Source organism: Triticum urartu, chromosome 3A (genome assembly GCF_056163025.1).
Source record: "Triticum urartu cultivar PI428250 chromosome 3A, HENAU_Tu73, whole genome shotgun sequence".
In the NCBI taxonomy this organism is placed as follows: Eukaryota; Viridiplantae; Streptophyta; class Magnoliopsida; order Poales; family Poaceae; genus Triticum; species Triticum urartu.
The window spans coordinates 33,588,525-33,606,691 of NC_141875.1; the positions used below are offsets into that span (position 1 = coordinate 33,588,525).

The 18,167-nt window shown below is 45.6% G+C and overlaps 1 protein-coding gene across 1 annotated transcript; it reads left to right on the forward strand.

The window, feature by feature from the left end:
• The first annotated feature begins 15,012 nt into the window (after window positions 1–15,012).
• LOC147978212 (GTP-binding protein YPTM2-like) lies at window positions 15,013–17,897 on the forward strand. The gene is made up of 8 exons (XM_087514676.1): window positions 15,013–15,053; window positions 15,134–15,206; window positions 15,496–15,543; window positions 15,636–15,683; window positions 16,592–16,663; window positions 16,775–16,930; window positions 17,002–17,105; window positions 17,609–17,897. The coding sequence occupies exons 1-8, from the start codon at window positions 15,013–15,015 to the stop codon at window positions 17,703–17,705; spliced, it is 639 nt and encodes a 212-aa protein (XP_087370802.1). The 3' UTR covers window positions 17,706–17,897.
• The last annotated feature ends 270 nt before the right edge of the window (window positions 17,898–18,167 follow it).

Below are 18,167 nucleotides of genomic sequence, written 5' to 3' on the forward strand. Positions count from 1 at the left end.
CAACCTGCGCTTTGGGTAGCTCTTGGAGGGGCGTTCTAGTTTATGCTCTTCGGCCGCCAAGACTTCAGTCAATGTGTCGACCAGCAAATCTTGATCAGCTCTAAGCTGTTGCTGTTTTTTCTTGAGGCTTCTTGCCGTGGCCATAAGCCTGCGTTGAAAATGCTCTTGCTCGACGGGATCCTCTGGCACGACGAATTCGTCGTCGTCGAGGCTTGCCTCGTCTTCGGAGGGAGGCATATAATTATCGTCCTCGACCTCTCTGTCTGCCGCTCTCTCATGAGGGCTGGTTTCTCCATCCTCCCGTGCTAAGTCTTGCTGGAGGGGGTTTTCTTCGGCACATTCCGGAGTATTATTATCTCCCGTGCTGGGATCGCCGTATTTGTTTTGGCGGGATTTTGAGCGGCGCCGCTGACGCCGGCGCTTAGGCTGTTTCTTGGAGGGGTCCTCCTCCGCTGTTCCATCGCCATCTCCCTCTTTTGGGGTGTACACCATGTATATGTCATATGACGACGTGGCTTTCCAGGGCCTAGTAGGCGCTGGTTCTTCATCATCTCCTTCATCGGAATCCATACCGTCGATGTCTTCGGTGTCGAAGTCGAGGATGTCGGTTAAGTCGTCGACAGTGGCTACAAAGTGGGTGGTGGGTGGGCTTTGAATTTCTTCATCGTCCGTACCCCAACCTTGCTGACCGTAGTCCGGCCAGGGCTCTCCTGATAAAGAGAGAGACTTCAGTGACTTCAGGATATCGCCGAAAGGCGAGTGCTGAAAGATGTCCGCGGCAGTGAACTCCATAATCGGCGCCCAATCGGAGTCGATTGGCAGGGACGTGGAGGGTTCGGAGTCCGGCTCCTTGGAGTCACGAGTCTCGCAGAGTACGGGGCTAGTGTTCGGCTCAATCGCCGTTGGGGTCGCAGCCCCTGGGGTGGCGTCCAACCGCCCATCCTCGATCGGCGCAGTTGGCTCCGAATTAAGGGTTGGAGCCGATGCGGGTGCGGCCTCCAGGGCACTGTTCGGCGGCAGAGCTAGATCATGCTCGTCATGACAGTGCGGCGCGCTCGGCAGTGGCTCGAATCCGTCGAAGATCAAGTCCCCGCGGATGTCCGCCGTGTAGTTTAAACTTCCAAATCTGACCTGACGGCCAGGAGCGTGGCTTTCGATCTGCTCCAGACAGCCAAGAGAATTGGCCCGCAGTGCGAAGCCGCTGAAGACGAAGATCTGTCCGGGGAGGAAGGTCTCACCCTGGACTGCATCGCTATCGATGATCGTAGGAGCCATCGAGCCTGACGGCGACGACACAGAGGAACTCTCAATGAAAGCACCAATGTCGGTGTCAAAACCGGCGGATCTCGGGTAGGGGGTCCCGAACTGTGCGTCTAGGCCGAATGGTAACAGGAGGCAAGGGACACAAAGTTTTACCCAGGTTCGGGCCCTCTCGATGGAGGTAAAACCCTACGTCCTGCTTGATTTATATTGATGATATGGGTAGTACAAGAGTAGATCTACCACGAGATCAAAGAGGCTAAACCCTAGGAGCTAGCCTATGGTATGATTGTTGATGTGTATGTTGTCCTACGGACTAAAACCCTTCGGTTTATATAGACACCGGATAGGGTTAGGGTTACATAGAGTCGGTTACAATGGTAGGAGATCTACATATCCGTATCGCCAAGCTTGCCTTCCACGCCAAGGAAAGTCCCTCCCGGACACGGGACGAAGTCTTCAATCTTGTATCTTCATAGTCCTGGAGTCCGGCTGAAGGTATAGTCCGGCTATCCGAACACCCCCTAATCCAGGACTCCCGCAGCCATCATCACGGAGGGCTTCTACATCATCATAGCCCCTCCGATGAAGTGTGAGTAGTTTACCTCAGACCTTCGGGTCCATAGTTAGTAGCTAGATGGCTTTTTCTCTCTTTTTGGATCTCAATACAAAGTTCTCCCCCTCTCTTGTGGAGATCTATTCGATGTAATCTTCTTTTTTTGCGGTGTGTTTGTTGAGATCGATGAATTGTGGGTTTATGATCAAGTCTATCTATGAATAATATTTGAATCTTCTCTGAATTATTTTATGTATAATTGGTTATCTTTGCAAGTCTCTTTGAATTATCCGTTTGGTTTGGCCAACTAGATTGGTAGTTCTTGCCATGGGAGAAGTGCTTAGCTTTTGGTTCGATCTTGCGGTGTCCTTTCCCAGTGACAGAAGGGGCAGCAAGGCACGTATTGCATCGTTGCCATCGAGGATAACAAGATGGGGTTTGTTTCATATTGCATGAATTTATCTCTCTACATCATGTCATCTTGCTTAAAGTGTTACTCTGTTTTTAACTTAATACTCCAGATGCATGCTGGATAGCGGTCGATGAGTGGAGTAATAGTAGTAGATGCAGAATCATTTCGGTCTACTTTTCACGGACGTGATGCTTATATACATGATCATGCCTAGATGTTTTCATAACTATGCTCAATTTTGTCAATTGCTCAACAGTAATTTGTTCACCCACCGTAGAATACTTATGCTCTTGAGAGAAGCCACTAGTGAAACCTATGGCCCCCGGGTCTATTCTCTTCATATCAATCTCCATCACTTTAATCTTGCTTTGCTTTTTTACTTTGCCTTTTACTTTTCACTTTGCATCTCTATACCAAAAATACCAAAAATATTATATCTATTAGATCTCACTCACATAAGTGACCGTGAAGGGATTGACAACCCCTAATCGCGTTGGTTACGAGTAGCTATCGTTTTGTGCAGGTACGAGGGACTTGAGCGTGTCCTCCTACTGGATTGATACCTTGGTTCTCAAAAACTGAGGGAAATACTTACGCTACTCTGCTGCATCATCCTTTCCTCTTTGGGGAAATCAAACACAAGCTCAAGAGGTAGCAATAAGGATTTGTGGCGCCGTTGCCTGGGAGTCTACGCAAAAAGTCAATATACCAAGTACCCATCACAATCCCTATCTCTCGCATTACATTATTTGCCATTTGCCTCTTGTTTTCCTCTCCCCCCAATTCACCCTTGCCGTTTTATTTTCCCTCTCTCTCTATCCTCCCTCTCTGTTTCCTTTTTCCCTCGCCATGTCAGAACCAAAAAGAGTTGGGGGTTTTCTCCCAAGTTCTAGTGCTTTAGACAATCCTGCTATCTTATCTAAACTTATAAATCGGAATGCTATAGAACAACTTGCCGGAGTTATCAATGAGAACCTTAGTAATTTTGATGAAGATGATTCTGGAATTTTCCGTTATTTACTTGATGATTCTTTGAAAGATTCTTGGGATAGGTTGTTAAGGATTCGGGCTAGCTATGTACCCCAATATCAAATTGAGGTTTACTTAAAAAGCTTTTATGTTGGGCTGCCCGCTTCGTTCAAACAAGTTTTAGATTCTATTTGCGAGGGCGGTTTTCTTGAAGGGGACCCCATAGATACCTATGAAAGGATGAACACTATATTTGGGCACCCCATTAATGAGAAAACTGAAATCACATCCCTCTTCCGGTGGAGCTCCAGAACAGGCCCCAAGATGGGATCTCGTGGATATAGACAGTTGCGGCGGTGGAATTAGGTTTTTGACTCCCCTTCTGATCGTTTGGGGGTACGTGTGTATATATAGGAGGAAGAAGTACGCTGGAGGAGCAACGAGGGGCCCACGAGGCAGGGGACGCGCCCTATGGGGGCACGCGCCCCACCCTCGTGACCACCTCTTTTGTTCCTTGGAGCAGGGTCCAAGTCTCCTGGATCACGTTCGGTGAGAAAATCACGTTCCCGAAGATTTTATTCCGTTTGGACTCCGTTTGATATTCCGTTTCTTCGAAACACTGAAATAAGCAAAAAACAGCAATTCTGGGCTGGGCCTCCGGTTAATAGGTTAGTCCCAAAAATAATATAAAAGTGGAAAATAAAGCCCAATATAGTCCAAAACAGTAGATAATATAGCATGGAGCAATCAAAAATTATCGATACGTTGGAGACGTATCAACCATGAATAAAATGTGAACCACCATCAGTCATTAAATATCTAGGGACTCCAAATCTTGGGAAAATAACTCACTACAAAAAAAATACACTTCCGTGATGATACGTGTTTGTCACAGTAGGTCGCGTTTTCTGTCATGCATGTACATCCATGACAAATTTATGACAGAATCTAGATAGTCATACATGTGCTGTCGTAGAAGTGTTCCATGACATTACCAAAATTATCATCACGGAAGTGTCCACTTCCATGACGATAAATCGCGCGTCACAGAAGTGCTTTCGTCATGGGTGATCGACACGTGGCATCCACCGTAACCGAACACCGTTAAGCTATCGGGTCGGGTTTTGGATCCGATAACCCATTAACAGCCCCGACCAATGGGGATTTTCCACGTGTAAAATCATCATTGGCTGGAGGAAACACGTGTTGGCTCATCGTTGAGACAGATGTCAACCACTCATTGGACGGAAGGCGCCTATGATACGTCGACACGTGGCACGGCCCAACAGAGGTCCATTCCTGTGAAAAGGCCGGCCCGTTTGACTTGGTCAAAAGCTGGCGGGCCGGCCCATGGAAAGCCTGTTAACGGCATGTTCGAATATAGCCCATTTACAGCCCGCTAACCCAAGGCCCGTTACGCCCTATTCGTATTAGGCCCAGTAGCGTCATCTGGGCCATCCAATATGATTCCAGCCCGTTTTCACTTCTGGCCCATGTATGGCCCATGACGTTTTTCGGCCCATATGAGGCCCTATGTAACTCTTGGCCTACTAACGGCCCATGGTGAAACTGGCCTGTAATGAACAGTGTATCACTTTACACCCATTAACGGCCCGTGGTGAAACTGGCCCGTAATGAACAGTGTATCACTTTATACCCATTAACGGCCTGTTATTCCGTTGGGCCGTTTCCAGCCCATGTTATCTTTCGGCCTTCTCAGAGCCCATTTATTCTTGGGCTCATTTCCAGCATTCGTTTACTTACGGCCCGTTACTGTCATTTTCTGCTTGTGGGCCAAATTCAGCCCGTGGTTACAGTCGGCCCATTTGTGGCCCGTTAATACGTTGGGGCTGATTTCATAGCGTCATCAAATACGGCCTATTAACGATGGCCCGTTATGGTCGGCCCATGAATGGACGATTCCAACTCTAGCCCGTTTACGGCCATAATGCGGTCTGTTTGGCCCATGTTTGGTCAATTGATTATACGGCCCGTATAAGGCCCATTGATAATACGGCCCATAGAAGGCCCATTATTTCTACGGCTCGTAGAAGGCCCACTGTTTCTATGGCCAGTAGGAGGCTCAGTGTCACTACAGTAAATATTAGCCCATGGTTATTGTGGCCTAGTTTTAAAAAATAGGTTATTGCAGCCACTAGCTAACCGCGGAAAAAGAACTGCAATGACTACAAGCAAACAAATAAACAAGACAACAAGGAAATAAATAAGCAAGCAACTAATGCTAGGCTATCATGGCTATTACACATAATACATCCACTGGGCATCAAAGTTCGCCACCAGTGCAAATATAGGGAACAAAGCAGCATATCATATACACTGGTTGTCAAAGTTGGCGACCAACGCAAATAAACGCCGCAGCAAAACAAATCCAGAACTGAAACCACTTCAGAAGATCTCAAGAAACAATATCCTGGGTACCCATAATGCTGGCACGATACTTAGCAAGCTTATTAAATTTCTCTTGTTTGGCGCTTAAATCCTCTAGCACTTGCTGTTGCACCAGAAAATATGCATCTGAATTCTGCAGGGACTTCCTCAGTCCTTCAGCTTCCTGTCGCAGCACATCTGATCGATGTCTTTGAACTTGAAGTTGAGACTCAAGAAGACGAACTGATTCAAGCAGCGAGTTCGAAGAGCTTGTGCCAGCAGTAGTGGCCAGTAACTCGAACACTACATCAAGACAGGACTTTTGGGTTCCCTCACCGTCGTCAAGATAGTTTTTATCAGCTTTCTTGGAGACCAACAGGGATGTCTCATTATCTTGAACCTTATCTGCATTACTTCCTTTACCATTGGATAACGTGGTACTGTTCTCCAATATTTTGTCCGCATTCTAAAAGAGAAACAAGCAGACACATCACATGTTTACCACGCGGCATCGGAGTGAAGTGTAGCTAAATCGGAGCAGCATCGCAAGCAAGAGCAAGAGCGAAAGCAGCAGCGCGAGCAAGAGCAATAGCAAGAGCATACCAGGCAGGGGACCGAGAGCGAGAGCAGAGCAGCAGCGTGAGCGAGAGCTAAAGCAGCAGCAGGTCCTACTGATGTGGACGTCGCCACCGAGGGAGCGACGCCGTGGAGGAAGTGGCCGGCGATGCCGCCGTGGATGGAGCCGCGCCATGTCGGCTCGGGACCGAGCGCCGGCAGCACCGTGAGATCGAATCAAGAAGAAAATGCGACGATTAGTGTACAACCTCTTTGGTGGCGCCGATTAGGCCACAACTCCATCTGAGGAAACGGTAATGATGATGCTCTTCCGATGGTGCAGGTGAAGACGGTGGTGTGGGAATGGAGGTGGCGCGAAATACGAGGGGAACGTCGGGGCAGCTCCTTGGAGGTGGAGGACGGGGTGGCTGAACCGGCGGGACGATGAGATCGATGACAGATCCTCATCCAGTACGGTGGATGAGGGACGTCGAGGTGTTGCTGTGGACAACGTCGTCGGGGAAGAGGCTCCGGCTGGGTGGCGGATGGAGCAGGGTGTGGGGTTTCGTCGCGGGTTTTCGCGGCCTCGGTGTACGAATGGGTGGGCGGATGGGATGGTAGTGGGGAACCATGGCTTAGAGACGCGCTTGTCCGAAATGTGGGGTAAGTTACGAAAGTACCCCCACCGATTTGAGGCGGTTCTTTCGGTTCAGGGGTACCACAGGCATTTCTCTGTCGGGATTTCACAAGAGGTGGGAGTTTTCACACTCGTTGTAATTTCGGAATAGCAAGGCGCGGGTTGATATGGAGGGAGTTGTCGGAGCACAACGAGACAAAGATATATCTTAAATATTTCGGGCTAATAAGGCGCGGGTTGAAATTTCTGGACAAGCCTAACGTGTACTGTACCAAATCAATGCGCCCTACAAATGTCATTCAAAACTTTGAATTCATGTTATGTTAAATTAAAATATTTCGCTACGTGTATAATGCATGCAACCTACTACTCAAATGAACGTTTTAGTGCATTCCAAACGTATATACTACCGCTTCAATATGAACTAAATTTGAATTCATCTCTCTATTTGAATAAGATCTACAGTAATGATTGTTGTGAAGTCAAAGCATTTGAATTCGTTTCTCTGTTTTAATAAGGTCTACAATCATCATTATTGTCAAGTTAAACCATCGTTTGTGTATTATCTTCACAGCACACCACATGATTAGTCTCGAGTTACATATGAACTATGTGTACTATATGAACTCGAACTAGATTTTTTGAATCCACTTTATTTTGATTTCAAATCACGTTACATTTCTAGCTCTAGCTAGATCTTCATAATCTAAACCATGTCTCATATGTATAATGTGTTTATCACATTATGTATGGTGCCCCGCCCCCTACACCTACAAGTATTTAGATGTGAGTTGCAAACACCACACATTACCACAAATTCAAATAAAATGTGAGAATGTTCGATATACACTAGTAGAAAACAGGGCTATGGTCCAGGCCGGCTCAGCCCATTAGTCCCGGTTCAGTGTAGAACCGGGACCAATGTGGGCATTGGTCCCGGTTCGTTAGCCCAGGGGGCCGGCCGGGCCACGTGGGCCATTGGTCCCGGTTCGTCTGGACCTTTTGGTCCCGGTTGGTGTGATGAACCGGGACCAATGGGCCTCGCTCCTGGCCCACCACCATTGGTCCCGGTTGGTGGCTTGAACCGGGACCAAAGGCTCCCCTTTAGTCCCGGTTCATGCCACCAACCGGGACCAATGAGGTGCCTATATATACCCCCTCGCGCAAGAGCAGAGCACAGTGCTCTGTTTTTTCTGGCCGAGGGGGAGAGGGCTTTGTGGTGCTCTAGCTCACCTCCTATGCACATGAGGTGTTCGATGGAATGCCCGAGCCACACTACTTAAGCTTTCTCCTCTCGAAGCTCGACCTCCAAGCTCCATTTTCCTCGAGATTTGTCTAGATTTAGCGGTCCGTCACGCCCCGTCCCCGTCTTCACCGCCGTCGAGGAGAAGATGATATTGGAGTTGCATGTTGCGGATGTCGTCGATGATCACAAGATCAAGATGGATGCAATGCGCTTGAAGATTAGAAAGATTAGAAAATATGCCATTCATACCGAGGCTTGGTATCATTAGGCCGTTGGATCAATTGTTACCTTGGTTGCGATTATGATCGCATTTGTTTTCGCATTGAAATGTTTTACATAGTTTCAATGTATGGTTTAATTAATTAGATGCTCTGGAGAGTTATATGTTGTTAGATGAGAACTATGTATGCACTTTGGTTTTAATGTGATGATGAACTTCTATTAATTTGGACACTTAATTATATATAATGCACGCAGATGAACCGGCAATGGATGTACGGTGACAGACACACCCGCGAGTACATTAAGGGCGTGCATGAGTTTCTCGATGCGGTTGAGGCAAACAAGCAGAATGGTTTTATGTGTTGTCCATGCACTGAATGTGGGAATACGAGGTCTTACTCTAACCGGAAAATCCTTCACTCCCACCTGCTTTACAAGGGTTTCATGCCACACTATAATGTTTGGACGAGGCATGGAGAAATAGGGGTTATGATGGAAGACGGCGAAGAAGAAGAGTACGATGACAACTATGTGCCCCCTGAATACGGTGATGCTGCAACGGGGGGAGCTGGTGAAGATCAAGAGGAACCAGACGATGTGCCCAATGATGCTGCCACGGGTGAAGCTGCTGAAGATCAAGAGGAACCAGACGATGTGCCCAATGATGATGATCTCCGCCGGGTCATTGTCGATGCAAGGACGCAATGCATTAGTCAAAAGGAGAAGCTGAAGTTCGATCGCATGTTAGAGGATCACAAAAAAGGGTTATACCCCAATTGCGAAGATGGAAACACAAAGCTCGGTACCGTACTGGAATTGCTGCAGTGGAAGGCAGAGAATGCTGTGGCTGACAAAGGATTTGAGAAGCTACTGAAAATATTGAAGAAGAAGTTTCCAAAGGATAACGAATTGCCCGACAGTACATACGCAGCAAAGAAGGTCATATGCCCTCTAGGATTGGAGGTGGAGAAGATACATGCATGCCCTAATGACTGCATCCTCTACCGCGGTGCATACAAGGATCTGAACGCATGCCCGGTATGCGGTGCGTTGCGGTATAAGATCAGACGAGATGACCCTGGTGATGTTGACGGCGAGCCCCTCAGGAAGAGGGTTCCTGCGAAGGTGATGTGGTATGCTCCTATAATACCATGGTTGAAACATCTGTTCAGAAACGAAGAGCATGCCAAGTTGATGCGATGGCACGGTGAGAACCGAAAGAAAGATGGGAAGTTGAGAGCACCTGCTGACGGGTCGCAGTGGAGAAAAATCGAGAGAAAGTACTGGGATGAGTTTGCAAAGGACCCAAGGAATGTATGGTTTGCTTTAAGCGCGGATGGCATTAATACTTTCGGGGAGCAGAGTAGCAATCACAGCACCTGGCCCGTGACTCTATGTATGTATAACCTTCCTCCTTGGATGTGCATGAAGCGGAAGTTCATTATGATGCCAGTTCTCATCCAAGGCCCTAAGCAACCCGGCAAAGAAATTGATGTGTACCTAAGGCCATTAGTTGAAGAACTTTTACAGCTGTGGAATGGAAACGGTGTACGTACGTGGGATGAGCACAGACAGGAGGAATTTAACCTTAAGGCGTTGCTGTTCGTGACCATCAACGATTGGCCCGCTCTCAGTAACCTTTCAGGACAGACAAACAAAGGATACCACGCATGCACGCAATGTTTAGATGACACTGAAAGTATATACCTGGACAAATGCTGGAAGAATGTGTACCTGGGCCATCGTCGATTTCTTCCGACCAACCATCAATGTCGAAAGAAAGGCAAGCATTTCAAAGGCGAGGCAGATCACCGGAAGAAGCCCGCCATGCGCACCGGTGATCACGTGCTTGCTATGGTCAATGATTTACACTACGTAATCTTTGGAAAGGGTCCCGGTGGACTAGCTGTTCCGAATGACGCTGAGGGACACACACCCATGTGGAAGAAGAAATCTATATTTTGGGACCTACCCTACTGGAAATCATAGCAATCACGCCCGACGGCCAACCTATTGAACCCCTCCGGACAAAGAGCGCATTTGTTGCTCAGTGCGGGGTTCTGGTTAGGGACAAGATCCCGATAAGCATCCAGCAATGGTTTAAGCCGGCTATAGAAGACCCTGAGGTGTCTTATGTCAATGATATGCAGAAAAATGATCTTTGGACTGAGCTGAAGTCAAATTTCACCCTACTGCCTGAGGATAATCCAGAGAACCCAGTTAAAGAGAAATTAATCATGTCTTTTGCTCTGAAGAGGATGGCAGAACTATTCAGGAGGTGGAAGAAAGAGCTGAATAAGTTTGTCGAAAATAATGAGACACCAGAATTCAAGGGCAGATATGAGAAGATCAGAGATCACTGGCCCGCATTTATGGCCCACAAGACATCAGAAAAGAGTAAGAAGATGTCGGCGACAAACAAGCAAAATGCTGTGAAGAAGAAGCTTCACCATCGTACGGGGTCAGGTGGCTACCTCGTAGCCCGGCCTAAGTGTTCCAAGACTGAGAATGATCTAGTTCACAAAGGGATCGAACCAGAGACAATTAACTGGCCAGACCGTTGCCGGACTTGGTTCTTCGGGGCTGGCGGAACACTGGACCCTGTAACAGGGAAGTGCATTTGGACGAATGATCAAATGGACATACCAGTCAGTAAGCTTAAGCAGTATATCGAAGCAGCGTAGGAAGGGGCATTCTTTCCAGACAGAGAGAACGACGAGCTCACAATGGCCCTCGGGAATCCTGAGCACCCTGGACGGACACGAGGCACGCCAGGCTCCATTCCGTGGAAGGTTGGGTTTCCGGACGCAGGCGGTTACAAATCCCATGAGATGAGGAAAAAAGTGCAGCAGACCCAAATACAGGCGCTGCAAGCAAGGATAGACGCGATAGAGGAATGAGAAGCAAATCACAGCAAACGTACTGCCGAAGCCTCCCCCGAAGATACCCCGCCATCTCAGCGCAGAAGCAGCGTGGCTTCCACCGAGCTGCTTCAGCTGGAAGATGCCTTGACGGCTCCTGCCAGCTATCCCGTGGATGCTATAACGGAGTCTCAAAATTGCCACCTTATGACGCAATGGATGAATTTGAAGGTCAAGGCGGCTGTTGGCTCTGTTTATCCTACTGAACCCGGCGCAACTTTTCACTGCCGGCCGATTCCAGAAGGATATGCTAGGGTGATGGTGGATGAGATAAGGAGGGATTTGAGGACCTCCAGCTTGACCACCCTACCGGTGAAGGGGAGACTCGGCTGGGGTCTGCTCTGAAGACTCCATGCCTATGGCGGAAGGAGCTCATCAACCTTCCGAACTGGACGCCACCGCCTCCTCCTCCTCCTCCGGCGAGTCAGGGCACTCCGCCTCCACCGCCTCCTCCTCCGGCGAGTGACGATTAGGGCCCTCGGCCGGCTCCTTCTCCGGCGCGTGGCGGCACTCCGCCTCCTTCTCCGCCTGCGCCGATGCGCCCGAGCAGCCAGCCTCCTCCTTCTCCGCCTCGTCAGCAAGGGCGGAAGAGACCTGCCGCCGCTCCAGCTGCTCCGGCGTGTCGTAGTCCTTCTCCTCCGCCGCTTAAGCAAGTAAAGAAGACAACCGCTTCGTCTGCTCGGTCGGTGTCTAGCAGTACAACCAGAGGCGGGAGGACATACAGATTCGGTCCTTCTCTGAAGACTCCAGAGAAGTTACCATATGAGAGGACCCTAGAGGAGAACGCCGAGATCACGCGAGAAGAAGTGAGGAACTTCTTTGAAGGGGTGAAAGCAAAGAAACATCCACCTCCGGAGGAGAAGGTAGATCGGGTGAAAGTGAAGCGCACTCTGGCTGCCCTGACAAAACCACCGAAGTCTGATCTGCCGAAAGGAAACTATGACCGCATTATTGGAAAGGAATTTGCCGAAGCGGAGCGGTCGGGAAGTACTGTCAGTGATCAAAGGCTGAAAGAACGACGAGCTGGGAAACAAATTGCCCAGCTCGGCGAACAAGCGAAGCAATCGTGCCCCCCGCTCAAGGTGCCTAGCCACAACGTCGATAATGATCCAAGGATGGTGCCCGGTTATAGAAATCTTGCAGATTACCTGCCCGACGAAGTACATTATGAACCCATGGAGGTGCAGATACAAAGATACGAGTACGGGAAGCCTCTCGTCAAAGATGAAAGATCTCTATCAACGATGATGCGAAGATTGCATGATTGGTACTTGAAAATCTGCAGAGACTCTGGGGGAGGAGTACTTTGTATGTGAAAGTTAAAAAGGAGCATGACCTCGTTGGAATTGATCTGTTGCCTGTTCCATTTGAGGAGTTCTATCAGTTTTTCAATCAATTGGCCCTCGATAAAACAATGGTCGCCTGCTACTGTCTGTAAGTAGTACTACTTCTGTCATTAAGTTTCTCTATATAGCTTAGCTCTTTCATTGCATGTATTTATAATCATCCTCACTATATTATGCAGATTGAAGATCGCCGAATTGAAGAAAAGACAAGTCGGTGATATTGGGTTCATTAACACATATCTCATAGATGCAACTCAGGTTAAACTTCATGCCGCAGCTACCGAGGCCAACTTGCTACGATCGTTCGTAATAAATCAAAACAAAGATATAATACTCTTTCCTTACAACTTCAGGTGAGTGTTACTATCTTGTGTGTATTCGGTTTCCCTTATATATTAGTCAAGGTTATAGTAATGTAATTCATGAGTTATGCATGTGTGTGGAGTTTCCACTATATTCTCCTAGAGATTAAGTTTGAGCAAGGAGTAGTAACCGTCTTGGACTCTAAACGAAAGGATCCCAAGGAGTATGCAGACATGACTGAAATCCTCAAGAAGTAAGTTAAATCGATCATTATCCACCATATCAGCAACTTTGTTCATTTCCTGATATCAAGTAATTGTTTTCTTTGTCCGGCAGGGTTTGGAGAAAATTCACCAAAACAGTTCCGGGACTGCCGAAGGAGCTGGAATTTAGACACCCGAAAGTAAGTACTATAGTAGCATGTTCCGCGCATCTCCTAGTGATTCAAGCGCTAGTTTCATCAATACCATTTAGCATTCTTGCTTATCAGTTTGATTGACCTCTATTTCTTGTAAAGTGGTTGTGGCAGGAACAAGGGAATAATTTCTATGGATACTACATCTGCGAGTCCATCCGCCACACGACCTGTGAGCGGGGCGGGTACTCTAACGAACAATATGAAGTACGTAAATAACAACATTCACAATTTTATTTTATTACCATCATTTGTGTTGAGTTTCATTCATTTATATATATATGTATTGACCCCCTTCTTCAAATTAGATGTTTCGGAAGCGGGATGAACTGCTAGCACCAGCTCGCATGCGAGCAATTCAAGAGGAATTGGCGGCATTCTTTCTTGACCACGTGATCCCTGAAGACGGAGAATTCTATGTGGACCCTGAGTCCGTATGATTATATTTGTAAGAGATAATTATTGTATATATGTAGCCGGTAGTGTCAGATAGATATACGAGAACTTGTTGTTCGACCAATCTCTCGGAGAAGGAGAGGTGGTCGATATCACTTCTCTCTGTATATATGCATATATGTTCATGACGATCTTCTGTTTCCTTCGTTTGCTTACTAGCTAGCTAGCGTGTCTAGTCCTCTCTATATACGTATGTATAATACGTAGCGTCGACCAAGCACGGACATAACAGAGGACACTTCTCTCTATTAATTATAACTAGCTAACACAATATATGAAACACCTAAATTAACCCCCCAAAACCCCCAACCCCCCCCCCCTTTCAAAAAAAAACAAAAACCCCAGCCACAGAAGTGCTGACGCGTGGATGCCTATTGGTCCCGGTTGGTGCCACCAACCGGGACCAAAGGGTCTCCTGACTGGGCTCTGCGCACTGCCCACGTGGAGGGCCTTTAGTCCCGGTTCTGGATTGAACCGGGACTAAAGGGGGGAGGTATTAGTACCGACACTTTAGTCCCGGTTCCGGAACTGGGACTAAAGGCCCTTACGAACCGAGACTATAGGCCCTTTTTCTACCAGTGATATAGTATTGTTTAGATTGTTCGATATTTAGTTGTAAGCTGCAAACGCCACACATTATCACAAATTCAAATAAAATGTGAGATTGTTTGATGTATAGTATGGTTTAGATTGTTCGGCATTTAGCTGTGAGTTGCAAACGCCATGCATTATCACATTATGGTATACCATGTGCACAACACGTGTATCACCTCTATATTCATGCATGCAATGTTTAAAACACTATGATCTCCTATTCAAATATATGAATCCGCTTTCATATCAAATTATGATCTTTGTTAGTCTCTTACACCCACACAATCCTCTATTGTAGCTACCACTAACTTTCTCTCGTGCATGCACACGCCCTCCTCGCCCCCCTCCCTCGGCATTCTATCCACCGGGCACATTCATTTTTTTTCTTTAGGTCGTTCTCCCAGAGTCTCCACAACTCCTTTCCGACACACACCACCGATCGATAAACTTCTCCAGCGATGCCTGCCTACAACATACAAACACACCTTCAATCTCCTCCTAGGAGGTGGTTTGCGGTTTATCCTTTTCTATCTCTCTATACAAATTTTCTAACATGCACTGCTGTACTACAACTGAATCAAATTTACTGAATATTACGTATGTAGAATACCAAAATATCTGTCTATGAATTAATGCACAAACTTCTAAGTGTCAAGATGTTGATTCTATCCAATTTTGGTATTAGTTATCTTATATTTATTGATCTTTGTATTGCTACTCAATGTTCTAAGCATGGATATAATGACTCTGTCTCATTTTGTTATTATTGCCATGTAAATGTTGTCATTACTTTTTTATTTTGTATAGTAAGTACATTTGATTGAGGCTAATATCCTGTTACTTGACATGGCAGTGACTATCTCTTTAAGGTTCTGCTTATCGGAGACTCAGGTGTTGGCAAGTCATGCCTTCTCTTAAGATTTGCCGTAAGAATCCCTATCTAAAGCATGATTTGTTCACTATCTTTTATAGGTCTTCCCTTTTTTAATATGCATCTTCATCTTAAAAGTTTGATATAAGTTTTCTTCGGGATATCATGGAAACTGTAAAAAAAATTAGGCTCAGTAAACTGTATGATTTCCCACTACTTAATACGAATGAGGAGTTCATTGTTGGTAGCTACTATTTCTCAACAACATGGAGATGATCCCTATAACAATCTTGTTGTTACTAGTTAATTTACTCTGACCTCCTTAATATCGACTCTTTTGTCAGGATGACTCATACCTGGAGAGTTATATCAGTACTATTGGTGTTGATTTTTGTAAGTATATTTACTTTCTTGGTCTGAGTGTTAATGTTCTGGCTACCTTAATTGAACTTGTAGTTTTGTTTTCTTCCAACTTTGTCGATAGAAAATACGTACCGCGGAGCAAGATGGAAAGACTATGAAGCTGCAAATCGTGAGTCCATTCTTTCTTTCATTATGTCCAATATGCATGTACCATCAAATCCAGATTGTACATCGTATCCAGATTTGACAAAATAGAAGACTTTATCGGGAAACATTTCATTTATAGCCCTCTTCTGTTTTGTGGAGTTTGCTGGATTTTCCCTTTGCATAATATAGCATGACGTTATTCATCAGTATTTATGTGGTTGTTAGTTGAGGCCAGTTTATAGGAAACAGAAACTCGACTACTCCCTCCTTCCATCTATATAGGGCCTAATGTGTTTTTCGAGGCTAACTTTGACCAAATACTAGAGCAATAATATATGACATGCAACTTACACAAAGCACACCGTTAAATTCGTGTGTGAAAGGAGATTTCAATGATATAATTTTCACATTGTGCATGTCATGTACTATTAATCTTATCAATAGTCAAAGGCGGTCCTAAAGAACACATTAGACCCTATATAGATAGAAGGAGGGAGTATGCCTGAATATGTAGGCAGTTGCACAACCCCCTTTTACCTTTTGGGTTTTTTTAGTTCCATCCATTTAAATTACCGTTGAGCATAAAGAATAAGAGTAGTTTAGCCCATTAAATTAAATGTTATAAAGTTTCTTAGTTCGCATAAAGAATCGCACTTTCAAGATGTTTTTAGATACCAAAGTGATGCCCATTTTGAACATCATATTTTTTTCAAAAAGGGGGGCTCCCCGGCCTCTGCATCATTTGAACATCATATTTAGAGGCCTGATAGTATGTCATTTAAATACTTGGGTGGTACGGTAGCTCATGCTGCACCTACTGTTGGCATTTGGCGATTCTTCCTTCCTTTTGTGTGACACATTACATTTAGTGATGCAAGATATCCTTTTCCTTTTCTTTAAACCCCTCTCTGGTACCTATGTTTTTATCAGTGGGACACTACTGGGCAAGAACTCTTCAGAACTATTACTAGCGGCTACTATCGAGGGGCTCACGGGATCATTGTAAGTTTGTTTATGTGAAAATCTTATTTTTATTTTTCACATGCTATTTAACATGCATAAATGTCCACATTTTTATATATTTTGAATACATATATACAAATGGGGTTGCAGATTGTCTATGACATGAAAGACCAGGATAGCTTCAACAATGTGAAGCAGTGGTTGAACGAGATTGATCGCTATGCTAGTGAGAATGTTAACAAGCTTCTTGTAGGGAACAAATCTGATCTCACTAACAAAAGAGTTGTATCATATGAGACAGTGAAGGTACCTTATGCTTTACTCATATCTGCTAAAGCATTCTTTCTGCTCTTTGTGTTCACGTTTGTTGTATGCAGGCATTTGCTGATGAGATTGGCATCCCATTCATGGAGACCAGTGCAAAGAATACCTTGAACGTTGAGCAGGCTTTCATGGCTATGTCTGCTTCAATCAAGGACAGGTGTGTGTTCCCAGACAGTTTAATTAGCACAGGCCATCCTACTAGTCCACTTTTTTTAACTACCATCATTTTACACTTTATTTACTGCTCATTGATGCTCTGTTCCTGTAGTACTCCCTCCGGTCCTTTTTACTCCCCACATTAGCTTTGTCTGAAGTCAAAGTTTGCTAAGTTTGACCAAATTTATATTAAAAAATATTAACATCTATAACATCTAATAAATATAATATGAAAATATATTCCGAGATGGATCTAATAATAAATGCGTTGTTATGTGAATGTTAATATTTTTTTTGTATAAACTTGATCAAAGTTGGATGAGATTGACTTCAGACAAACCTAATATGCAGAGTAAAAAGGACCGGAGGGAGTATCATAACCAAAATTGCCCTACACTCTTTAGCATGTTGCTGTTAACTGTTCTATGTTATTCCTCACGGTGTTGTTCTATATACACCTCATAGAAAGAGCATATAATTATGAATAAAAATCTTGGTTTCCAGGATGGCGAGCCAGCCAGCTGCAAACAGCGCTCGCCCAACGATGGTGCAGATACGCGGGCAACCTGTCGAACAGAAGACGAGCTGCTGCTCTTCTTGAAATGCAGGCAGCCGTCATCCGTGTTACCCAAATGGAGACGCAAACTTGGCCGCGCCATCCTTGAGTCCATGCTTCTACATAGGCCTACTACATCTTACACCTTCATTCCATTCTTTCTAGTGTACTTATTAGCTCTTGAATCGTTGGACTTGTAACACCGGACGGAGTTTGGAGACAGTATCTTCTTCTAGTTGTGTATCTTGAATAGTTATATGTTACGATTTGCAGCTGTTGCTTTTCTTTCCTAAATTTAAGGCGATTTCTACTTTTAGTTGATCAAATTGTCCCGTTCTTCGAAATATTATTCGACAGTATGCTTATCTTTATGGTATAAAAACTTCCTGATTATAACTTTCAAGGTGCACTTGTTGATTGTTGAAGGTAGCATTAGGAATAGCAGAACATTAGATCAACTGGGGCGTGTTTGGTTGCCTGGGCAAATTGCCAACATTAGATCAGTTG